Source organism: Lepus europaeus, chromosome 9 (assembly GCF_033115175.1).
Source record: "Lepus europaeus isolate LE1 chromosome 9, mLepTim1.pri, whole genome shotgun sequence".
NCBI lineage: Eukaryota > Metazoa > Chordata > Mammalia > Lagomorpha > Leporidae > Lepus > Lepus europaeus.
Window position 1 is genome coordinate 74590611 of NC_084835.1, and position 26186 is coordinate 74616796.

At 40.0% G+C, this 26186-nt stretch overlaps 1 protein-coding gene across 1 annotated transcript in view; it reads left to right on the forward strand.

Moving 5' to 3' along the window:
• The window catches only part of TAF4B (TATA-box binding protein associated factor 4b), a 131579-nt gene extending 106139 nt beyond the window's left edge, over positions 1–25440 (forward strand). The window contains exon 15 of the mRNA XM_062200244.1: positions 23783–25440. Coding sequence (XP_062056228.1) covers positions 23783–23950 — 168 coding nt within the window. The 3' untranslated portion in view covers positions 23951–25440. The remainder of the gene's footprint in view (positions 1–23782) is intronic.
• Positions 25441–26186: the final 746 nt, after the last annotated feature.

The window sequence follows — 26186 nt, forward strand, 5'->3', positions numbered from 1 at the left end:
TCTCATCTAAGCTAGCAAATTGCCTCAAAACCATTTACTTAATAATTCCTTCACTGATTTGAAATGCCACCTTTGACACACACAATTTTGTGTAAAATACAAATTCCCGTCTGTGTTTAAGTCTGTTTCTGAACTTTGAATCAAGGCTATCTAATAGGGCATATATGATTATGAAACTATGTGTCGGCATTGTCCGGGATAGCTATATATGGCTGCTGAACTCTTGAAATGTGGCTAGTGTGACTGGAAAAAAAAGCGAATTTAAAATTTTTTTAAGTTAACAAATTTTAATAGCCACATGTGGTTAGTGTCTACTATGTTGGGCAGTGAAGCACAGCTATTCTGATTGGTATCTGTTTATAGCTATTTTTTTGCTCCAAGTCCTTTTTTCTTTTTTTTTTTTTTAATCATCTTAACTGTTTGTAAGTGTGTAGTTAAACAGTGTTAACTACATTCACATTGGAAAGTTCTCCAGAACTTCTTCCATTTTGTAAAACTAAAATTCTGTACCCATTAAACAATTCCTGTTTTTCCTTCCCCTCAGCTTCTGGGAACTACCATTCTGCTTTTTGTTTCTGTGAATTTGACTGCTTTTTTTTATTTTTTACATTTAAAAAATTTTTTTAAATTTTATTTAAGGTATACAAGTTTCATGTATTTCATATATGCAGATTTAGGTTAGATGCCTTTCTAAGTGTAATTGTGAAGTATTTGTTGATTTGTGACTGGTCTTAAAAAATTTTTTAAGAGAGACAGATTTCTGTCTCCTAGTCTACCCCCCGAATGCACACAGCAGCCAGGCCTGGGCCAGGCCAAAACCATGGGCTGAAATTCCATCTGGGTTTACCATGTAAGGAACAAGGAAGGACCCAAGTACTTGAACCATGCCCTGCTACCTTCTATGGTACACACTAGCAGGAAGCTGGATCAGAAGCAAAATAACCAGCAATCAAACTAGGCACTATGACTGGGATGTGCACATCCAAGTGAGGACTTACGATGCAGTACCAAATGCCTACCCCTTGGTTATTTGAGTTAGGATAATGTCCTTAAGGTAGTCCAATAGAGAACTATTTTTAAGTTTTTACTTTTTTAGCACAAGACACCCTATGGCTCTTTAATGTAGGATCATTTGTATATAAATATTTGTAAAAGTTTTATTAAAATTGGGCATGTGATCTCATTGTTAAGCATATTCCTACGAAGAACCCTTAACACCCTTTTATCACAAGTATAGTTAGTTTTTCTAGTTTTTTTTTTTTTTTAAATCCGTATAGGTACAGTTTATAAGTGATAACTCATTAGAGAATGAGTTTTAGGGATGTTTAAGTTCCTGACCTACTTTTCTGTGTTAGCATTGTACAATAAATTCTGTTAAATGTTTGCTTTGTGGAAGTTATCATAGCACATGGGATGAGTATTGTACTTTGGACTTAGACAAATTTGACTTTGATTCTTGACTCTGTTAAACTTTGCAACCTTGGAAGAAATTCTTTAAACCCCATACCTCAGTTATTCTCCACCTTTAATATGGGCATAACATCTACCTTATAATGTTTTGATTGGTTTATGTGAAACACTTTACAGCTTCAGGCCACAAATAAATGCCTAATAAATTATCATATATATCATCATAGTAATAACCCATTAATAATATTATTTCAGCCTTTCGTAGAATCTATAGGGAACATTGGAGACAGCAAATTTGAATTTTTATTTGCTTTAGTCTCACTTGAGTCTGTCACAAATGTAAGAGATGTTAAATAATACCTGATTTATAATAGAGATTTTTAGTGTTTTTCATTCATTGTATATTTGAATCTGAGTCCATAAATTAGAGCCAGAGAATGAAAGTGCTACAGTGATAGCAATATATGTTAGTTTATGTGACATATAAATTATTTCATTTTTAGTTTCAAAACATATTTTGTAACTTGGATATACGTATATTGAATTGTATGTTCACATGGTGCTTCTTTAATCTTGAGAATTTAGGCATGTATATTTTCCCTTGTAATTCCTGGTCTTTAAACTTAGGTTATTGTCAGACTTTTAAGTAATGCCACCAACTTGAATTGAACATATCCTCATCTATGATCACTAGGTAACATTTTGTAAATTCTTATTTTGAAAGTAGTTAGACTAATTTTTTTATTTGTGATATTTTAATGTTAAAAGCATTTTTCTGCTAAAGAAAAGAAGACTCTATTATTTGTTTTCCCTGCCAGTAAGTTGAACTGCATTGATCAGGATTGTCAGGAACTCTTCATTTACTTGCTTTATTCTCTCATGGGTAACACAAGTGTATGAAACCATTTTTAGAATTCTATACTTTGGAAACTGAGCCTTTACTTAGTTTGCAGAGTGGATAGAGAGAGAGACAGAGAGAAAGGTCTTCCTTTGCCGTTGGTTCACCCTCCAATGGCCGCTGCGGCCAGCGCATCGTGCTGATCCAATGGCAGAAGCCAGGTGCTTCTCCTGGTCTCCCATGCAGGTGCAGGGCCCAAGCACTTGGGCCATCCTTCACTGCCTTCCCGGGCCATAGCAGAGAGCTGGCCTCGAAGAGGGGCAACCGGGACAGAATCCGGCGCCCCAACCGGGACTAGAACCCGGTGTGCCAGCGCTGCAAGGTGGAGGATTAGCCTGTTAAGCCACGGCGCCGGCCGTGCTTCATTCTTTATAGATGAGAACTCAAAATCATACCTGTTTCATTTCCTACTACCCTAACAAATTTAAATCAGAGTTTCTTCAAAGAGTAACTCTAGTTCAAGTGCAGGTTTTTTTTTTTTTTTTTATAGTGGGTGAGTTTTCGTTTTGGAAGATTGAATAGAATGATTTTTTTAAATTGTATTTAAGTTATACAAGTTTCATGTATTTCATATATACAGATTTAGGAACATAGGGATACTTCCACCCTACCCTCCCTCTGCCCATGCTGCAACCCTTCTTCCTCCTCCCTCTCCCATTCTCACTCTTAATTTTTACAAAAATCTACTTTTTTTTTTTTAAGATTTATTTATTTAATTGAAAGTCCGAGTTACACAGAGACAGGAGAGGCAGAGAGAGAGAGATCTTTCATCCGATGGTTCACTCCCCAACTGGCCGCAACGGCTGGAGCTGCGTCAATCCGAAGCCAGGATCCAGGGGCCTCTTCCAGGTCTTACTTGCGGGTGCAGGGGCTCAAGGACTTGGGCCATCTTCTACTGCTATCCCAGGCCATAGCAGAGAGCTGGATTGGAAGAGAAGCAGCCAGGTCGAGGAACCGGCACCTATATGGGAAGCTGGCGCTTCAGGCCAGGGGGTTAACCCACTGCGGCATAGCGCCGGCCCCAAAAAATCTACTTTCAGTTCTCTTCATGATCATAAAATTAACCCCACATTAAGTAAAATAATTCAACAAATAGTATAGAGAAAAAACACATCATTCCTCAACAGAAAAGACAAGGGCTATAAACAATCATTGACTCAAGATGTCCATTTCACTCTAATACGTTACATTTTAGGTACTCTATTAGTTACCTCGGATCAGGGAAAATATATGGTTTCTGTCTTTTTGGTACTGGCTGGTTTCACTAAGCATAATGGTTCCTGGTTGCTTCCATTTTGTTGCAAAAGATGGGATTTCTTTTTCTTTTTTTAACAGCTGAATAGTACTGATGGTGGTTTTTTAAAAGTAAATTTTAGAAAAGTAAATCTACTGCCATTAGCATTTAGAGATTGCCATTTTTCTTGACAATAAATTAGAGAAATTAGTTTTAGGCTTTTTTTTGGTCCTTTATTAGTTTTTTCTATTTTTCTATTTCAATAAAACAAAGCAAAATTTCCCCTATCCTTAAAAACAGTATTATTTCAAATGGCTTAAAAATGCTGATATTTCTATAAAAATTACATTATTTACAGTACCAAATCAGCTACATGGTGCTATCTTTTACTTAAAATAGCATTCATTTGCTAACAAAATAAACTATGTGGATAAGAACGAGGGGGCTTCAGAAAATTCATGGAAAATGGAATTAAAACATGAATTTTCCTGGGCCTGCACCGTGTCTCACTTGGTTAATCCTCCAGCTGCGGTGCCGGCATCCCATATAGGCGCCGGGTTCTGGTCCTTGTTGCTTCTCTTCCAGTCCAGCTCTCTGCTGTGGCCCAGGAAGGCAGTGGAGGATGGCCCAAGTGCTTGGGCCCCTGCACCCACATGGGAGACCGGGAAGAGGCGCCTGGCTCCTGGCTTTGGATCGGTGTAGCTCCAGCCATAGCAGCCATTTGGAGGGTGAACCAATGGAGGAAAGACCTTTCTCTCGGTTTCTCTCTCACTGTCTGTCAAATAATTTAAAAAAAAAAAAAAAGTGAAGAGTACAATGTTGAAAACAAGTATTCTCAACTATTTAAAAAAAAATAACATGAATTTTCCATGAAGTTTTCGAAGTCCTCTTGTATATTCTGTTTTTCTAGAGGCAAGTTCTTGTTCTTGGGTTAACATGGGTAAAGTCTTTTTTAGACCTTTGCTCAGTAATAAACTAGAAAATTTGATTGAAAATCAGAATAATAGGCCGGCGCCGCGGCTCAATAGGCTAATCCTCCGCCTTGTGGCGCCAGCACACCGGGTTCTAGTCCCGGTCGGGGCGCCGGATTCTGTCCCGGTTGCCCCTCTTCCAGGCCAGCTCTCTGCTGTGGCCCGGGAGTGCAGTGGAGGATGGCCCAAGTGCTTGGACCCTGCACCCCAAGGGAGACCAGGAGAAGCACCTGGCTCTTGCCTTCGGATCAGCGCTGTGCGCTGGCCACAGCATGCCGGCCACAGCGGCCATTGGAGGGTGAACCAATGGCAAAAGGAAGACCTTTCTCTCTGTCTCTCTCTCTCACTGTCCACTCTGCCTGTCAAAAACAAAAAACAAAAACCAAACAAACAAAAAAAAGAAAATCAGAATAATGTCACTCTCATTTAAAAAAAAAAATAGTTTTTCCAGAGAAGGAAATGCGATACTGATAATAGTTTGGCTATTTTTTACCCAATTAAGTGTGCATTCCCAAAATACATTTCTTCCTTCTTGCACTTTTTAAAATTTCTGAAGCTTGAAAAAACCAGTTCATTTTGGACATTCTTTAACTATTTTTAAGCCAAATATTCTTCAAATATTATTAGACAAGTATTATTTGAATAGAACTTATAAAATTATTTCATTGCAGAACTCAATCTGTATTGCTCACCATTTATGTTTATTTGACAGGCAGTGTTAGACAGTGTGGGAGGGGGGAGAAAGGTCTTCCTTCTGTTGGTTCACTCCCCAAATGGCCACCGCGGCCGGCATGCTGCACCAATCCGAAGCCAGGAGCATGGGGCTTCCTCCTGGTCTCCCATGCAGGTGCAGGGCTCAAGCACTTGGGCCATCCTCCACTGCCTTCCCGGGCCACAGCAGAGAGTGGACTGGAAGAGGAGCAACTGGGACTAGAACCTGGAGTACTGGCGCCACAGGCAGAGGATTAGCCTCATGAGTCACGACACTGGCCAATTTTTACTTGTATTTAGAAGTGACCTAAAAAAATCTTGTGCCACAAATGTTCTGTAGCAGTTTGCTGTAGATACTCAGTTGAAACTTTTTTGTAAAGAAATGAAAGACACAAAAAAATGGAAAAATCTTCCATGTTCATGGATTGGAAGAATTGATATCATCAAAATGTCCAAACTACTCAAAGCAATTTACAGATTCAGTGTGATCCCAATCAAAATTCCAAGGATATTCTTCATAAAATTAGAAAAAAACAGTGTTAAAATACATAAACACAAGACTCTGAATAGCCAAAACAGCCTTAAACAATAAAAACAAAACCAGAACTGTCAAAATACCAGATTTCAAGATATACTACAGGGCAGTTACAATCAAAACAACCTGGTACTAACACAAAAATAGACATGTAGATCAATGGAACAGAATAGAAACCCCAGAAATTAACCCATGCATTACAACCAGCTAATTTTTGACAAACAAGTTAAAATCATTCACTGGAGAAAGGACAATTTCTTCAACAAATGGTGTTGGGAAAGCTGGGTTTTTGCATGCTGGCATTTGAAACGAGGACTCCGATCTTGCATCCTATTCAATAATCAATTCAAAATGGACCAAGAACCCAAACTTATGACCTGAAACTATCAACTTACTGGAGGAAAACATAAAGGAAACATTGCAAGACATTGGCCTAAGCAAAGATTTCTTGGTTAAGATTCTGGAAGCACAGGTAATAAAAGCAAAAATAGACACATGGGATTACATCAAGCTAAGAAGTGTCTGCACAGTGAGAGAAACTGTTAACAAAAGTGAAGAGGTACCAGACAGAAGACAGAATGGGAGAAAATATTTGCAAAATATGCATTCAGTAAAGGATTGATATCCAGAATATGTAAGGAGCTCAAGAAACTCAACAACAAAATAAACAATCCAGTTAGGAAATGGGCAAAAGATATGAACAGGCATCTTTCAAAGGATGAAATACAAATGGCCAATAGACACATGCAAAAATGCTCAGGATTGCTGGCCATCAGAGAAATGCGAATAAAACCCAGCATAAGATATTACTTCATTTCAGTTAGAATGGCTATTATCCAGAAGTCATAAAACAACAAATGCTGGTGAGGTTGTGAAGACAAAGGTACCTTAATATTCACTATTGGTGAGAATGCAAGTTGGTATAACCATTGTGGAAAATAGTATGGAGATTGCTCAGAAAACTAAAAATATATATGATATGACCCAACAATCCCATCCTGAGAATATATCCAAAGGAAATTAAGTCAGCATATGAAAGAGATACCTGTACTCCCAAGTTTATAGCAGCACAATTCATAGTCACTAAGATACGGAACCAATCTAGATGTCCATGATCTGATGACTGGATCAAGAAAATGTGGTATATATTCACAATGGAACATTATTTAGCCATAAATAAGAATGAAATCCTGACATTTGCAGCAGAATGGATGGAGCTACAGATCATTATGCTAAATGAAATAAGCTAGACCCAGAAAGATAAATATCATGTTTTTTCTTAATTGTGTGGGTGTCTTATCATTTGGTATTTAGTTATAAATATGGCTTCACTGAATCCTACCATATAAATGACAACATACCCTTCTTTCCCCCACATTCCAGTCATAGTCATGAATCCTTCACTCTGATATTAATATCTGTTTTCAAGAAAAAATAATGTATATGCATACATATACATATAATGTCTACTTTTGAAGTGAATGTGATAAGATACTAAAAAACTATAAAAATAAAAATATTTTGGGTCTTACTAGTATTTATTTTACTAGTGAGACAATTTACCTTTTCTGGCTCCAAGTTGATATTTAAAGCTTTAGGATAGTTTGTCTCATTTGGGGTGATCAAGGAGATTCAAAAGGTTATGGACAAATAATCAAAATTAAAAGGCAACTGTTTAATCTTTTGATGTTTGCTATAATTATTTGACCCTGTATTTGGGTGCCATAGACACAAAATAGTTCTCCTCTACTAAATACCTGGTCCTCTAAAGGGTAACATATCTTGTTAGGGGCTAACCCATTTTAGGTTACATGTAATCTTCAGATTCTGAAGTGAGCCCAGATTCATTTGTTTCTACTTGTATGACTTTAAAGATTACATAAGAAATGAATCATTTTTTTAAAGAAATGAACTGAACTTGTTTGAAAAAAAAGTTATCTACAAATCAGTGCTGAAGCAGTATAAAAGTAGTAAAATGTATTTGTTTAATTTTAAAGATTTGTTTATTTGAGAGGCAGAGTTAAAGACAGAGAGAGGGCGAGACAGAGGTCTTCCATCCACTGGTTCACTCCCCAAATGGCTGTAATGTCTGAAACTGGGCCAATCCAAAGCCAAGAGCCAGAAGTGTCTTCAGGGTGTCCCACGTGGGTGCAGGGGTCCAAGTACTTGAGCCATCCTCCTCTGCTTTCCCAGGGAGCTGGATCAGAAGTGGAGCATCCAGGACTTGAACCACCACTTATATGGGATGCTAGTGCTGCAGGCAGAGGCTTAACCTATGCCACAATGCCAGCCCCAATGCATTGTATTTAATAAACTTTGGGCAGCTGGCACTGTGGTGCAACGAGTTAAGCCCACATCCCATGTAGGTGCTAGTTTGAGTCCTGGCTGCTCCACTGCTGATCCAGCTCCTTGCTAATGGTGTGGGAAAGCAGTGGAAGGTGGCCCCTGCACCCACGTGGGAGACCTGGAAAAATCTCCTGGCATCAGATCAGCCCAGTTCCTGCCATTGTGGCCATTTGGGGAGTGAACCAGCAAATGGAAGACCTTTCTCTTTGTCTCCCTCTTTCTGTCTGTAACTCTGCCTCTCAAATAAATAAATCTTTTAAAAAAATAAAGAAGTACCTAAGAGTTTGAGATTACTAAGAAAGAAAAACTCATATTAATTTGGCAAGTTTGTATTGGGTGCCTACTATTTTGAAATTTCAAATTCCATAGTTATGGAAAAGAAAAAATAATCATATTTTCTAAATGGAGAACATGAAATCATCTGGACATTCCTAATTTGAATTTATTTGAGAAAAATTTCCCTGATTTACTGTGGTGCAAATATCTTTTCTTTGGTGTGGAAATCTGTGTGGTGGATAGCTAGTTTTTCCCCTTTATGCTAATCCTTAAGGCAAGTATTCTCTCTTCCCCTCCTTTTATTTCTATGCTTCCATGGTATGCTGTTTCTGGAAAGTGAAAGTCAGCTAGTTCAGTGCCAAGTAGTGAGCACCTGATTTTTAAACAATCCCAGAAAGCAGCAACTTCCTATTCATTGCCAAAAAAGAAGTCTGGGGAAGCTAGGTGGGAGTGAGCTGAAAAGGCAGTGATGGTACCACAGCGATTGGAACTCAGATGATTGACGTGTGACCATACCAGATGAGAGGAAAAACACCGGAGGCAGCGTGGGCTGTAATCCACCTCTTTGTCTTCAGAGAAGATGCTCCTAGGGATTTCCCCACCATTCCTTTCTATTAATCATTCGATTGTGTAGCAAGCAATGCAGGGCCTCCAACATACTAGATCTGTGGTAGTTTTTTCAAACACAGTGTGCCCATCATTTCTTCTTTGATTCCTTTTTCCTTATCCTTTTTCTCTTTTTCTTTTTCCCTTCCCTTCCCTCCCCTTCTCTTCCTCTCCCCTCCCTTCCTGTCTCTCCTTTCTCTTTCTCTTTCTCTTCTATTTGAAAGGGAAAGAGAGACCAGCAATGTGCAGGTGGGTTAGGCTGCCACCTACATTTCCCGCATCTCATATGAGTGTTCCCCAAACATTGCCACCATTTGGTGGGTGAACCAGTAGATGGAAGATCTTTATCTCTCCCTCTCTCTAACTCTGCCTTTCAAATAAATTTTTAAAAAAATCTTAAAAAGGGAAATAAAGAGACTGAGATGTTATATCTGCTAGCTCAGTTCCCAGTTGCCCAGAACAAGTGGGGCTGGGCCAGGGTAAAGGTATGAGCTGGGACCTCAATTGAGGACTTCATGTGGATAACAGAGACCCAGATACTTCACCCATTACCTACTGCCTCCCAGAGTGTGCATTAACAAGAAGCTGAAATGTGTAGTCCAGCCAGGACTCATACCCAGGAACTCTCATATGAGATGAGGGTGCCTCAAGTGGTGTCCTAACTGCTGCACCAAGTATCTGGCCCATTTCTATGACTGTATCTGTCAGAAAATATTATTTTGTTTTTATTTCTTGACCATCTGTAACTCTACCCACTTATAAAAAGCTAATTGTATAGAATTATTAAGGCAGAGCTCTTTGGAAAGTATTATTTAGATCAGATTTTAGGAATGCTTCTGACAATGTTTAAATGAGTTTACCTAAATATACAGTCTCTGAGAACCTTTCTAGTACCAGAGTTCTTTTAAGTCTTCAGTTTTCTCTGAAATGAAGAAGAGTCTTCCTAAAAGAGCACTGTAAGAAGATAGATTGCTCAGTAAGTAAATGATTGTTAATTTGGGGAGAGGGAGGAGGTCCCCTGTGTCTGCCATACTTTTAATATAATACTGCTTCAAGCAAGGAGTGTAGATAGTTTCTTATTTAAGAGAGAGGGGGTATTTAACTATGGTCAGGTTGAAAATACACAGATTAGTGTATTAAAGGCAGCTCTTAAGTTTCCTGGATATCCTTCCTGAAAATTCCCATGAATCTATTTGGTTAAACCATATAAACTTGCCATTATTATGGTTAAAAATGATTAAGTATTGACAATTTCATATAGTTCAGTCTAATAAGATTATGTATATACTTTAAAAATACATATACAGTAATCATAGTTTACCTTTATCAAGCACTTAGAGTGTATTCATTAGTCTTCACAGTTCCTCTGTGAGAACATACTATTGCTTTCTCTAAGTAAAGGTCTTGACAGGAGTAATTCCACACTAAGTAGAAGAGCCAAGTTATATATCCAGAGAATTTGATGTTTGTACTCTTAACTACTATAATGCAGTTACCCCAAAAGTGTTTTCTATATCATGTGGTTTAATCTATCGTGGACATTGTATTAAAGTTCTCTAGAGAAACAGAACCAATAGGATATATATAACTAAATGAGGGGTTTTTTTGTTAATGTATTCATTTATTTTCTAAGTCAGAGTTACAAAGAGAGGAGACGCAGAGAGAGAGAGAGAGGTGTTCCATCGATGGATCACTCCCCAATTGGCTGCAATGGCCAGAGCTACACCAATCTGAAGCCAGGAGCCAGGAACTTCTTCAGGGTCTCTGGCCCAAGGACTTGGGCCATCTTCTACTGCTTTCCCAGGCCACAGCAGAGAGCTGGATTGGAAGTGGAGCAGCCGGGTCTTGAACCGGTGCCCATATAGGATGCCAGCACTGCAGGCCAGGGCATTAACCCACTGTGCCACACTGCCGACCCCTCTGGTTTTCTGTTTGTTTGTTTTAATGGGAACTGGCTCTCACAATTATGAAAGCCAAAGTGTCCCACGATGTGCTGCCTGCAACCTAGAGACCCAGGAAAGTTAGTGGTTTAATTCATTCCTAGTGTGAAGTCTTGAGAACCAGGGGAGCCAGTGCTGGCTCTCAGTATGTGACTGAAGGCCTGAGATTGTCGGTGCCATGAGTAGTGGGGTAATGGGGTGGAGCTGTGCCAGTGGAATAAGAACCTGGAGTTCTCATTTCCAGGGTTAAGAGATGGATGTCATAGCTCCCAAAGAGAGAGTGAATTCACCCTTCTGCCTTTTTATTCTTTCCAGACCCGTAGTGGATGGGACAGTGTCCCACCCCTACATGATGAGGGTAGACCTTCTTTATTCAGTCTGCTGATTAAATGCTAATTTCTGGAGTTGGTGTTGTGGCATAGCCAGTTAAGCCACTGTTTGCAATGCAAGCATCCCATATAAGCTCCAGTTCGAGTCCCTGCTGTTCTACTTCTGATCCAGCTCCTTCCAGTGGAAGATGGCCAAAGTGCTTGGGCCCATGCACTCTTGTAAGAGACCTGGATGAAGTCCCTGGCTTCAGGCTGGTCCAGCCCTGGCCATTGCAGCCATCTGGGGAGTAAATTAGAGGATAGAAGATGTCTTTCTCTGGGTCTCTCCCTATTTCTGTAACTCTGCCTTTCAGATAAAATGAATCTTTTTTTAAAATGCTGATTTCTTCTGAAGACACATGTACAGACATACCCAGAGCATAATTTTTTTTAAAGATTTATTTTTATCTGAAAAGCAGAGTTAGAGATCTTTCAGATCAGCTAAGAGCCAGGAACTTCATCCAGGTTTGTAACATGGGTGCAGGGTCCCAAGTACTTGTGCAATGTTCTACTGCTTTTCCAGGCACATTAGCAGGGAACTAGATCAAAAGTGGAACAGTGAGACTCAAACTGGCACCCATATTGGGATGCTGGCATTGCAGGTGGTGGCTTAACCTGTTAAACCACAATTAAAGAGATGGGTTAAAGCCCTGGCCTGAAGTGCCGGCATCCCATATAGGCGGCAGTTCTAGTCCTGGCTGCTCCTCTTCCTATCCAGTTCTCTGCTATGGCCTGGGATAGCAGTAGAAGATGGCCCAAGTCCTTGGGCCCCTGCACCTGCATGGGGGACCTGGAAGAAGCTCCTGGCTCCTGGCTTTGGATTGGCACAGCTCCAGCTGTTGTGGCCATCTGGGGAGTGAACCAACAGATGCAGGGCCTCTCCTTTCTCTCTGTAACTCTTTTAAATAAATAAATAAAATAAATATTAAAAAAGAGGTGGGAGAGAGCTAAAAGAAATAATAAACCTGAGGCAATAAAAAGTGTGTAATGATGAGAAAACAAAAGTGATCTGGGAAGAGCTGACAATGAGAGACCCATTGGAAATAGTAAGAGAAAGACAGAAATGTGATGCCCACTTCTGATCCAGCTTCCTGCTACTGTGTTTGGAAAAGCAGTGGGAGATGGTCTAAATACTTGGGCTCCTGCCAACACCTGTGTGGGAGACCCAGATGGAGTTCCAGGCTCCTGGCTTTGGCCTGGCCCAGCCCTGGTGGTTGAAGTCATTTGGGGAGTGAACAAGCAGATAGATTTTTATTACATTTTCCAAAAATATGTATTTCCAGTTGCTGTCCCCCAAAATTAAACTAGTTTATCTGCCTGCTAGTGCTATATGAATGTTCCTGTTGGTTAGTCTCTAATCAGTATCAGCTATTTTTCTAAAAATCCTTGATTTCATTTGTATATCTTTGTTAGTCTCATTTTCTGTTGCCTATTAGGAGTCATAATAGACTCCTAATGTTGAGATGTTGTATTCATTCGTTCAGTTATCCAGTTGTGCTCAATACAGTGGTGAGAATAGAACTAAGTCTCAGCTTGCTTATAATTTAATAGCCCAAAAAAGTTATAGTTCTTTTATCACAGCTTTGCTGGATTTATGCTGAACTGGCCTTTCCTACATTATAATTAAGCATGATTAGGGCAGTACTTGGAACCAGTAATACAGGGAAAAGGTAAAGTACCTTGTTAGCCTGGTGGTTCTTATATATATATATATATATATATATATATATATATATATATATATATATATATAATTTTTAAGATTTATTTATTTACATAGAAAATTAATCTTTTTTAAAAATATCATGCAGGATCTCTGTCATTAATGTGCTGTACACTGTTATTTAATGCTATAACTAGTACTCCAACAGTATTTTTTCACTTTGTGTTGCTATGTGGGAGAAAACTGTTGAAATCTTTATATATACTAAATTGATTTTCTGTATATAAAGGGAATTGAAAATGAATCTTGATGTGAATGGAAGGGGAGAGCGAGTGGGAAAGGGGAGGGTTGCGGGTGGGAGGGAAGTTGGGGGAGGAAAGCCATTGTAATCCATAAGCTGTACTTTGGAAATTTATATTCATTAAATAAAGATAAAAATCTTCACAGCAAAGTCATTGCCATGTTTCCAAGAGTAGCCAGTTGCAGAGAGAGAGAGGTGTTGAAGGGAAAAAAAAATTTTATTTTATTTATTTGAAAGGCAGAGTGATAGAGTGGGAGACACAGAGATCTTCCATCTGATGGTTCATTCCCCACATGGTCTCAATGGCCAGAGCTGGCCCATGCTGAAGCAAGGAGCCTGAAACTCCAGGTCTCCTGCGTGGGTGACAAGAGTCTAAGCACTAGGGCTGTCTTCTACTGCTTTCCCAGGCCTATTAACAAGGAGCTGGATCAGAAGCAGAGCAACCAGGACTTGAACCTATGCTATGATACAAGATGCCAGCATCACAGCTGGCAGCTTAAGCTGCTGCACCATAAACTGGCCCAGAAGTCCTGGTTCTTTTAAAAATTGCCAGTGGATACTTGGAAATTAGCATCATATATTTATGTATATATATGTATACATGTATACATATATACACACACACATATATATAATATATTGAGTTATCTATTCAGAGCTCTCTGGGAAACTTTAAGATTACTGTTTTTTCCTCAAATATATTTTTAAAAGATTTTATTTACTTATTTGAGGGGTATAGACAGAGGGAGAGACAGAAAGTAAGGTCTTCTGTCTGCTGGTTCACTCCCCAGTTGGCCACAACAGCCGGAGCCGAACCAATCTGGAACCAGGAGCCAGGATCTTCTTCTGGGTCTCCCATGTGGGTGAAGGGGCCCAAGGACTTGGCTATATTTTACTGCTTTCCCAGGCCATAGCAGAGAGCTGGATAGGAAGTGGAGCAACTGGGACTAGAACCAGCGCCCATATGGGATGCCAATGCTGCAGGTGGTAGCTTTACCCACTACACCATGGCACCAGCTCCTCCTCCAGTATTTTTTATTACTACCTTCCACTGCTTCATTTAAGCGTTTTGGTCAGTTGTCTTACTTGTATTTTATATATAATATTTGAGACTTTGTGTGGTATTTTTTTTCTTCAAAGCACTTTTAAGTATAGTTAGCCTATTCATCGACGAGCTTTTGCTGAAAAGGTTTTTATTTTTTAAGTTTTCCAGTTTTACTATGATTCCTATGAGGTTTTTAGGATTCCTGGAAGCCATTTCTTGACATACTGTGTCTCTTTGAGTGATGTTTCTATAATTTAGACTAGTATTACTCTTTTTAAGTTGTAGTAGTCTCATATAACCAGTTATATTATTCCCTAATGTACCAGTTCTTTTAGTCTTGCATGCATTTATTTGGTTCATACTTTAGAGATGCTGAAAAGCACAATTTTCCTAGTATATAAAGATTACCAGCAAGCAGAAGGGAGCTGCGTCAGTCTGAAGTCAGAAGCTTCTTCTGGGTCTCCCACATGAATACAGGAGCCAAGGACTTGGGCCATCTTCTACTGCTTTCCCAGGCCAAAGCAGAGACCTGGATTGGAAGTTGAGCGGCCAGGATTTGAACCAGTGCACATACAGGATGCCAGCACTGCAGGCAGCGGCTTCACCCACTACACCACAGTGCCCTCCCCTATATAATAATCTCTGTTAAATTTGCTGAAATTGAATGTTCAAATTTTTCAACTGATGTTGCTAGTAAAAACCCAGGTTTACATGAAAACAATCAATCTGCCTTAGGTGTACGTGCAATGGTACTTTTTGTGGCATTAGAAATCTTACTTAACCATTTTCCCCAAGAAAAATGAAGTACATTATTGAATTCCTACTAAAAATGCATTTCCCCCAAGAATTTCATAAATTATTGAATGGAAGAGTAAAAAGGTTTATGTTAGAAGTGTTCATTAGGACTTTTGACTTACTATTATGTGCCAATTCACATACAATAAATTTACTATTTTAAAATGTTCAATTCAGTAGTTTTTAGTATAGTCACAGGACTATGCAATCATCACTACCGCCTAATCCCAGGACATTTCATTACCTCACAAAGCAGTATTCATATTTCTTTAGCCCTTAGTTATCACTCCCCTCATTAGCTATCACTCCTCTCAGCTCCTGGCAAGCACTAATACACTTTTTTCTTTTAAGATTTTATTTAATTATTTGAAAGGCAGAGTTAGAGGGGCTGACACTGTGGTGCAGTAGGTTAATCCTCTGCCTGTGGCACCAGCATCCCATAGACACTGGTTCTAGTCCCGGCTGCTCCTCTTCCACTCCAGCTCTCTGCTATGGCTTGGGAAAGCAGCAGAACATGGCCCAAATCCATGGGCCCCTGCACCCATGTAGGAGATCCAGAAGAAGCTCCTGGCTCCTGACTTCAGATCAGCTCAGCTCCAGCTGTTGTGACCAACTGGGGAGTGAATCAGCAGATGGAAGACCTTTCTCTCTGTCTCTCCCTCTCACTGTCTATAACTACCTCTCAAATAAATAAAATCTTTACAAAAGAAAAAAAAGGCAAAGTTGGAAAGAGAGTGTGTGAGTGAGTGAATTTGGGAAAATGCTTCATCCACTAGTAATACAAGTGTGAGACAGAAAGAGAAATGAGAGATGAGACTAGGGAGATAAGCTTTGATGGGGTCGTGGATAACCATATGTGTCGTGTATAGATATTTGACTTGGTTCTCTAGGAGATATTTTAGCCATTAAGCACTGTAAGCAGGAAAATACTATTGTTAGATTATTTCTTATTTTAGAAATATATTTCTCTGGCCAGCACTGCAGCTCATAGGCTAATCCTCCGCCTGCAGCGCCAGCACACCAGGTTCTAGTCCCAGTCAGGGCGCCGGGTTCTGTCCCGGTTGCCCCTCTTCCAGGCCAGCTCTCTGCTGTGGCCTGGGAGTGCAGTGGAGGATGGCCCAAGTGCTTGGGCCCTACACCCGCATGGGAGACCAGGAGAAGCACCTGGCTCCTGCCTTCAGATCAGCGCAGTGCGCCGGCCGCAGCGGCCATTGGAGGATGAACCAACAGCAAAGGAATACCTTTCTATCTCTCTCTCTCTGCCTCTCTCTCTCTCTCTCACTGTCCACTCTGCCTGTCAGAAAAAAAAAAAAAAGAAAAGAAAATATTTCTCATTGCAGTGTAAGCAGTATTAACACTAGATATCTTTTTTTTTTTTACACTTTTTGACAGGCAGAGTGGACAGTGAGAGAGACAGACAGAGAGGAAGGTCTTCCTTTGCCGTTTGTTCAACCTCCAATGGCCGCCGCGGCTGGTGCGCTGTGGCCTGCGCACCGCGCTGTTCTGATGGCAGGAGCCAGGCACTTATCCTGGTCTCCCATGGGGTGCAGGGCCCAAGCACTTGGGCCATCCTCCACTGCACTCCCTGGCCACAGCAGAGAGCTGGCCTGGAAGAGGGGCAACCGGGACAGAATCCAGCGCCCCGACCGGGACTAGAACCCAGTGTGCCAGCGCCGCAAGGCAGAGGATTCGCCTGTTGAGCCACGGCGCTGGCCCAACACTAGATATCTTGAGACTACTTAGAAGTTTGCTGAAGTAATCTAGCAGAAGTGAAAAATGTGGAAAGAAGTTGCTGGTTTGGGAGCTGTTATGGAGATAGAATTGCTAATAAGTGTTGGGTAGACTATAAAGGAAAAGCGAATTGAAGGTGTCCTCTAGTTCTCTGGCCTGGTCTTTGGAGGTGGTTGATATTACCACTCCTTGAAATATGAAAGAGAAGAGGGAAAAAGGAAGAAATAATGGTTTGAATTGAATTTGGAATACCTAGAGTACATTCAGTTGGACACCTCATTAGGAAATTGAAGATTGGGGTCTGGAATTTAAGAGTGTTCTTGTTGGAGATAAAGATGGAGGGTGGTCAATAACATATGCCAATTAGTATATTATCTTTATGCTCCCGTAATTACAGAACTAAAATTAGAATTCAAAGCTCATGATTCCATGTCCCTTAAATCTGTTTGCTCCAGTGAAAGACTGTTGAAACACATATAGTTAGGCATGACAACATTCTAGGGCAGAAGTTAAATGTGCAGAGTTGTCTGCATTCTGAAATAATTCAAAAGGGATTGTAAAATGAAGGTGATAAAGGAGAGTTCTGTAGCTTCACAAGTCTGCATGTTGACCAGCAGAGGGCAGTCAGTCTCAAAGCTCAGTCTTTTCTGCTCTGTGGTTCTCTTAAGTGCAGGTGTTTAGAATACAGATTTTTCAGTGTTCCTGTTCCGCTGGTCAGGCATCCACGACACTTTTATTTATCCTTGCTTCTAAAACTTAGATGTTCAAGTTTTGTTCTGGAGCCAGGTCTTCATTCTACTCTCTAATTCCCATGTCTAGTCCTTGGTTTTTCCTCAAAGTTTAAGAGTCGAGTCATCATTTAAGAGGTACCATGGTATCATTCGGTTGAGACTTAGACTATAAATTAGGAAGAGAGTCTGAGAAATGTAGTGAATCTTTGCTTCTCCATTTTTCTTTGTTAAAAAGTTCTACTAAAATTCAGAAATTCCACTGGAAGGGACAATTTAAATGTGACAACATGAACTTTTTTCTCTTGTTTGCTGGCCAGTGGGTTAGCAAGGACATGAGAGAATAAAGAGGACATGGGGAAAAAAGTTGGTGGGAGAAAAGGTCTGGAGCTAGGGCTACCTTACTTCTATATATAAACCTTCAGAGCCTCCCCAGCTGACTAATAAACTAGTTGGGATAAAAAGGGCCAGCATTTATAGAGTTATACTGTGTGCCAGGTACTGCTCTCATTTAGTCTTCAGACCAACCTAAGAGATAATTGCTGTCACTATATCTAGTTTTCAGACAAACTATGGCATAGAGAGATAGTTTGGGGTTTCTTAAGTAGGAGATAGCTAGTATTTACCACTGTGGTATGTAGCATGGTTCTTCACTCTTAGCAAGTTCTCAGAAAATTTTGAATTGGATCAATACTGTCCAGCATGAAGCTAAGTTACTTGGGATAGTGGTTCTTGAAATTCCAGACTCCTATGAAGTAAGTCAGAATGTTCATAGGTCGTGAAATCCTTGGGCTCATAATGATGTTGTTCCCGCTTCTAACAATGTAGAAGTGATCTAATTTAAAGAAATGGGAGAAAAGAAGTAGAAAAGCTTTTATTTCACACCTCTGTTAAGTTGAGGGGATGAAAATTGGATGCCTAGTATTTTGGCTTACTTTATGTCATTCATAAAATGGTGTTATTTCTTTGAAGTTGGTAGCTAGTGATATTCAGTTTTTTTTCCTTGAAAAGATTCATTAGGAGTGGTGTTGTAGCACAGCAGATTAACCTGCTGCCTGTGATGCCAGCATCCCATTTGAGTGGTCTGAGTCCTGGCTGCGTGCTCCTCTTTTAGTCCAGCTCCCTGTTAATGCAGAATATGCCCAAGTACTTGGGCCCCTTCCACTCATGTGGGAGACTCAGATGTAATTCTAGGCTCCTGGCTTTGGCCTGGCCCAGCATGGCTATTTAGGCCATTTGGAGAGTGAACCAGTGGATGGAAGATCTCTCTCTCTCCCACCTTCTCTCCCTGCCCCCCACCCCACCCCACCCCATGTCACTCTGCCTTTCAAATAAATAAATCATTTTTTAAAGAAGTTTCATTGTAAAACTAAGGGTTTTTTTTAAAGATTATTTATTTTATTTATTTGAAACGCAGAGTTACAGAAAGGCAGAGAGAGAGGGAGGACTTCCATCTGCTGGTTCACTCCCCAAAATGGCTACAAAAGCTGGAGTTGGACCGATCAGGAGCCAGGTGCTTCTTCCAGATCTCCCAAGCAGGTGCAGAGGCCCAAAGATTTGCAACATGTTCTGTTGCTTTCCCAGGCCATAGCAGAGAGCTAGATCAGAAGTGGAACAGCTGGGACTTGTAACAGCGCCAATATGGGATGCTGGCATTGCAGGCTTCACCCACCATGCCACAGCACCAGCCCCTAAAACTAAGCTTTATTTAGTGATATAGTTTAATGAATTAATGAAGGCTGAGTTGATTAGGCAGTGTTAGAGCAGGTTAACATTTAGGTTTGACTAGGTTCCCTGGGACATCTGTTGTGAATTGGGAAGTGAATTATTTCTTTCACCTTCCATTTTATCCTAGACTAAGGAATATCCTCATGTAGAAAGTTGAGTGGAAAAACTATTTCAAAAATACACAGTACATTGTGAAGAGAGCCTGTATGTCCTTCCTACAAACTTCAGACCCTTAGTTGTATTAATGTGCTTGGCATTGATAGTAGAGTGTGACCACAAATTAGTGCTAGTCAGCTTTGGGGAAAGGACTCAGTAGGACAACAGATAGCTAAAACCGATGGTGAAAAAACCCATTTGTTGTCTGCATTCCCCATCATGCTTCGCAATGCATAATTGAGAAGGAGCTAAGTATTCTGGCCAGGGCATTGTGAAGCCTCCCTGAACCATAAGCATAGGAATAAAAATATTGTACATATATTTTGTGTTGAGGTTCAAGAAAGGTTGACTTTCTAAGTCAGTCGGTCTTTGGGGAAGAGATGCTGTCACCTTCATAAACTTGTGAAATATGAAAGACGTTTCTGTTGGGTTACTAGATGTCCCTTGGGGTTTGTTTCATTTATAATGTTGCCTCTGGCCTCGGCTGCGTCCTGTTGGAATGGCCTCCTTTTCACCCCGTCCTGGCAGCTGTAATGCAGCTCTTTTCCCTGGATCCTTCAGGCTCCTCACATGACGAGCATGAACTGTGACCCCTTTGTTCCTTACTCAGATGACAGTCTCTTTAATTTTTTTCTGTTTAACAATTTTGCCTTGTTTTCTTTCCTTTTTCTCCTTTTGCTCCCTTCCAATTTCCTATCAAGACAAGATTTGTTGTTGTTGTTGTTAGTTATTTAATTTTTTATTGAGGAATAACATTGATGCACAAAGTACATGAATTGTAAGTTCACTGACTTTTCACAGCAGGGCTACTGCTGTGGAGACATAGGCAAATCAGGGTGGGAAAATCATCAGAACTCCAAAGAGCCTTGGTTCCCCTCCTAATCACTTCTCATTGACCCATAGGAGACTCACTGTTGTTTTTTGCTTTTGTCTGTTTTGGAAGTTGATAGAAATGTGTATTCCTTTGTGTCTGAGCCATTTCATAAGATTTATTTATTTATTTTGAAAGAGTTAATAGACAGGGAAGGAGGAGGGTAAAGGGGGGAGGGAGAGAAAGAGAGAGAATATCTTCCATCCACTGGTTCACTCCCCAAATGGCCACAATGGCCAGCACCTGGGCCAGGCCAAAGCCAAGAGCAAGGAACTTCATCTGGGTCTCCCACATGGGTGTCAGGGTCTTAAACACTTGGACCAAGGCCATTAACAGGGATCTGGATCAGATGTGGAGCAGCTGGGACTCAAACCGGTGCCCAGAAGAGATGCCGGTGTTGCAGGCAGTGGTTTTACCTGCTATAGCCAGAATGCTTACCTCTGCAATTTACTGTTAAGGGCATTGAATTTAGGGCTATTGTGAATAAAATGTTGAACATTCTTCTACATGTCTTTTGATGAACATGTGACAGATTTCTGGGCATTTACATTGAAATAGAATTATCAAAACATAGTATCCAGCCAGCCACTTAATTAAAAAATTCATATAAAACCCTGAACTAATGATGTTGGGCACACTCTTGACGGGAAACATTTGCAGATGTATACAGATTCAGCTTTAGCATAATATGTCTATTTTATGGCTAAAGAAAATGTTTCATTGAATATACTGTAGTTTTAAACAAATGACTCTTATAGACACAAAATTGCCACTCATGACCAATGGCACATATTACCATATTATTAACTTTATTCCTAATGTGTATTTTTTATTCCATTTCTTAAAGCTGAATTAGTGGGCCCATTCTAAGCAATTCTTATTAAAATATTATGATGGTAATAATTTACAGTAGCTAAGGTGACATCTGAGTTACATCATCTCAGAGTGGTGATGCTGCAAAGAAGAGTGACAGGCTAGGGCTTAGCTGCTGTGTTCAGCAGAGAGAAGGTACAGAGCCTGACACCTATATTTATGCGAGTTGAATTCATTACCAAGAATTCTGTAGAAGGGATAAGAGACTGGCTGTACCCCAGGATAAGCAGCCAAGAGCAATCTGTCTTTCCTTCTTGTAGAATGTGGACTTTCCAAAATTTGCTACATGATTACTTGTGAACAAATATAGCCTAATGAGTGTAGAGATATGATTTTGGGGGCCAGTGCTGTGGCATAGTAGGTTAAGCCTCTGCCTGCAGCACCAGCATTGCATATGGGGTGCCAGTTTATGCCCTGGCTTTTCCTCTTCTGATCCATCTCTCTGCTAATGGTCTGGGAGAGCAGTGGAGGCTGGTCCAAGTGCTTGGGCTCCTGCGCCAACATGGGAGACTCTGAGGAGCTTCCTGGATCCTGGCTTTGGATTGGCCCAGCTCTGGCTATTGTGGCCATTTAGGGAGTAGACCAGCAGATGGAAAACTCTGTGGCTCTGTATCTCAAATTAATTAATTAATTAATTAAAAAAAGAAATATGATTGTGATAGCATATACTTCCAGAACTGGATAGTATTCTTTAAAGAAATTTTGTTTGATCATCAGATAAAGTACTTCCCACATCATGCTGTGAGCATGCTTGGAATTAAGTTGACTGTTTTTTCCCCATTGCGTTTGAAAGGCAGAGAGAGAGAGAGGTCTTCTAATCTTTGGGTTCACTCCCCAGATGCCTGCTATAATCAGGACTGGGGCAGGCCAAAGCCAGGAAGCCCAGAGTCCATCTTGGTTTCTCACATGGATGGCAGTGACCCAAGCACCTGAGTCATTATCTGCTGCTTCCCAGGGTATGCATTAGCAGGAAGCAAACTTGCCAGTACTCGAACCAGGCACTGCAATATGGGATATGGGCATCTCAAGCAGCAACTTAACCGCTGGGCCAGCCACCTGCCCCAAATTGACTGTTTTTGACCCAGTTGTTTTGGAGAACTTAAAGGATTTCCCTCTGCTTCATTAAAGCAAAGCGGCCCAAAATGGGGAAGGAGTAATTACAATTTGCAGAACTAGAAGATTTTCTTCCTGTGTTAGGTAAATGTCATTTATTATGTCTTTTGGATGGATAAAGGAGAGTTACTACCCTATTGAGATGGCTTTTGAAACTATAGTAAAATCAAAGTAAGAAAGGGTTTCATTTTTACAAAATTATCCTTTGGAAATTCTGTGTTTTTCACTTCTAATTTTATTTTTAAAATAACAGGTGTAGACATACTGATGTTTTTAAAACTGTCTTTATATGGGGGTCTTGGGTTTCATTCATTTTTTTAATGACATTTAAAATTCACACTGGTTGTTTTGTTTTAAACAGAATTCAGAAAATACTATTGATAATCTATGTTGTTCTGTTTACGTTGCTAAGCTTTAGAGGGGTCATAAACAATAGCCACTGTTCTCAGAAAACCTTTGATCTGGTAGCTGTGTGTTGATGGGAGCATATGAAAATTATTGTCCTACAGGGTGAGGTGATTGCCTCAGAAAGAATTCCTTAGTAGGTGGGAGGCAGGTAGGCAAATCTGAAATGCATCTTAACACATGAGAGTAGATTGACCTAGATGGCCCCTTTGCTCGACTCTGCCTATTGGCAGAGGAACTCTATAGCTGGAATTAAGTTGCTTTATAAAGGAACAATGGGAACTAAGACAGCAGAGAAGCCAGGGTATTGAGTTTGTACCTAGTATGGTAGATCGTATAGCATAGTGATTAAGATTGCTCACTTTAGATCGAATTAGAGAAATCAAGTAGCAGTTTAACAACCTTTAATGTGACTTTGAACAGATTGCTAAACCTATCTAGATTCCGTTTTCTCATTTGGTAAAAGAGGACAGCACTCACATAATTTGCTATCACATTGTATGATAGAAAAATAATGTGTGAAAAGTGCTTAACATGGTTCTCAGCATTTAATAATTGCTCAAGTGGCCACTCTGACAATTGAAGATTTTGGAATCGTGTGGTGGCATCTGAATAATGCAAGATTTCTGTTTTGATTGATAAACGAAAGACTGCACACCTTTAAAATGTACAATTTGGTATATTTTCATGAATACATATACCTCTGGGAAATGATCACCATAATCAAAATGACAAACATATCCATCACTTTGAAAAATTTTGTATGATACCTTTAAAGAGGAAGGTCTGGCCTCCAACATACAGGAAAGAATGGAGCAAAGTAGAATGTGAAAGTGGAGAAATCAATTCAGAGGCTCTTGTCAGCATCGAAGTAACAGACTTAAGAATTAAACAAGCTGTAGTAGCCGTTTGAGACAGAGGGTGGAGTTGAGTCTTCATCATCATAAGATCTAAGTACCTGACCCAGTGACCAGAGGTAGGCTCTCCTTATATGCTAGCATTGACAGGCTGTCCATTTATGAAAGATTGCTTATTTTAAATTGCTTCTCTTTCTCTCACTTCCCCTTGCCTCGTTTAGGGCTTAAAAGACAACCTTCTTGCTTCTGGGACATCCAGCCTGACAGCCACCAAACAGTTGCTTCGTCCGAGAATCACAAGAATCTGCCTCAGGGACTTGATATTTTGTATGGAACAGGAAAGGGAGATGAAGTATTCCCGAGCTCTATACCTGGCCCTTCTGAAGTGACCACTCTCCATTCAGATCTTTGCTGTTTACTGCCAAAGAAGATGTACCGAGCATTGTTGCACTATCCTGAAATTCTCTTTCTGAAAAATAATCACCAATATGGAAGACCATTGTTTACAATTATAGGCTCTTATTAAGTCTTACTTATACATCCCATGTGGTTCTTACAGACTAGAACTTAGCTTTCTTTTCTGAAAATCAGCTGTGAAACAGGTTACACAGAAGTAGGTATCTGTCTACCTATGTGTTTAATTACAGTAAGCTAAGGCCCTGTTTGTTACTACTTGCTTCATTTGTCAAACTGTAATAAATAAGATGTCTTTCTGTAATATATCATTACTTACCAAGAAAAATGTATCTAATCTTATACTGAGCCTATCCCAAAGTGTTAGGTTTTCTGGGTTGGAGTCAGAATTGCTTAGGTAACTAGGACAGTCACCTGCTGTAGTTGAAAGTGACACCAGAGAGTAGAGCCCGTGGTGACTTTGGTTGGCTAAGTCCCAGTGTTGTCAAAATGAGACAAATGGGAGTAGTTTGTGCTTGTGATTGCTAATTCTCTGGTTCATCTCACCATGTGCTGCTCCTCATACTAAGTGAGGGGACATCCTTGTCAGGGAAACCTTAAAATTGAAGCTGTTGATATACCTCATTGAAATATAGAAAACATGGAAAGTATTGGAAGGAATGATAGGGCACTGAGTTCAAACCGGTGAGGGGAAAATGAAAATGGAGTCATAAAACAGGAAGCTTGCCGCATATGCCTAAGGGGGCGGGGGTGGAACTGGAACTCCAAAACAACTATTCCATTTTGTTGTTGTTGTTGGAAGAAAAACATCACAGCCCAACCAAAAAGGGAAATGTGGATGCAAACTATAGAATTTCAAAAAGAAGTAGGCATTTTTTGTTTTGTATTTTTTAAATCCCAAGCAGGATGGTTTTCTGTGGTTTCGTTCTTTTGGAAAATCTTTTAGTTACCCTAAATATTAAACATCTTAGTGCATTTAAAAGAAATCCTAATTAATGACTTAAAATTTTAAATGATATGACTGCATTTTGGATTCTGTTCTTAAAAGGTACTGTACAACATCTCACTGTTGGGGGATGTTCGCTGTAAGTGAGAGGAACATATCGTACATCTGAGGAAGAAGATGTGCAAAGCAAACCCTCTTTTCTTTCCTTGTTTTTCTTTTTTCAGTTCCACCTATGCAGAATGTAACTAGTAAAAAATAATAGCTCTAGTTAGAATCACATACAGAAAGAAAGATTAAGTCCTCCGAGCAGGGTTAAAAAAATGGGAAATGCTGTGCTTCTTAGGAAAAGAATTCAGGGGAGAAAACACCTCAAGTATGTTACTTTTCATCCTGTTCTTCCAGTAAGGTTTGTTATGGCCGTATTCTACACCATAGTAAGTTTTAAATTGGCCACATTTGTTGTTTCAGCAGGTTATGTAAAATGCTATAAATTATGTATATGTTAAAAGAATACTTTAAGAAGAGATCTATACTTATGTTGTTTTGTATATTTAAATTTAAATGCTTAGCTTTATTTTTTGTAAAGTACAGCATACTCTCATATTTGTGCATAATCTTATTGATCAGATGTTTAAAATTATTTCAAATACTTCATTAAAATAATTATTTTATTATAAGAATAACTGTTCAATTACTGCCTTTGAAAAACTGTGTCATTAAGTAGTCTCTCAAGTGCTTGAATGTCCTGGACACTGACTCTTTGCTTCAGTTGATGTTTTCTTTGGGGTGTGAGTACTTGCTCTGTCCCTTTGTTTGAAACAGTAAATTCCCATGCTATTTGACTCATGAAGAAAGCTAAGCATATTCACAACAAAAATCTTTTCTTGGCCTATCAAGATTTGCTTACATTCTATTTATTTATTTATTTGAAATTTATTTATTTGAAAGAGTTGCAGAGAGAGAGAGAAGAGACAGGGGCGGAGAGGATCTTTCATCTACTGGTTACTTTCCAAGTGGCCTCAATGGCCTGGCCTAGCCAGGCTGAAGCCAGGAGCTTCATCTTGGTCCCCACATGGGTGACAGGGGACCAAACATTTGTGCCATTTTCCACTGCTTTCCCAGGCATGTTAGCAGAGAGCTGAATTGGAAGTGGGGGCAGCTGGTTCATGACCTGGCACCCATGTGGAATGCTGACATCTCAGGCTACAGCCTAACCTAACCCTCTATGCCATAACACCGGCCCCCTCAAAATAAGAATTTTTTTT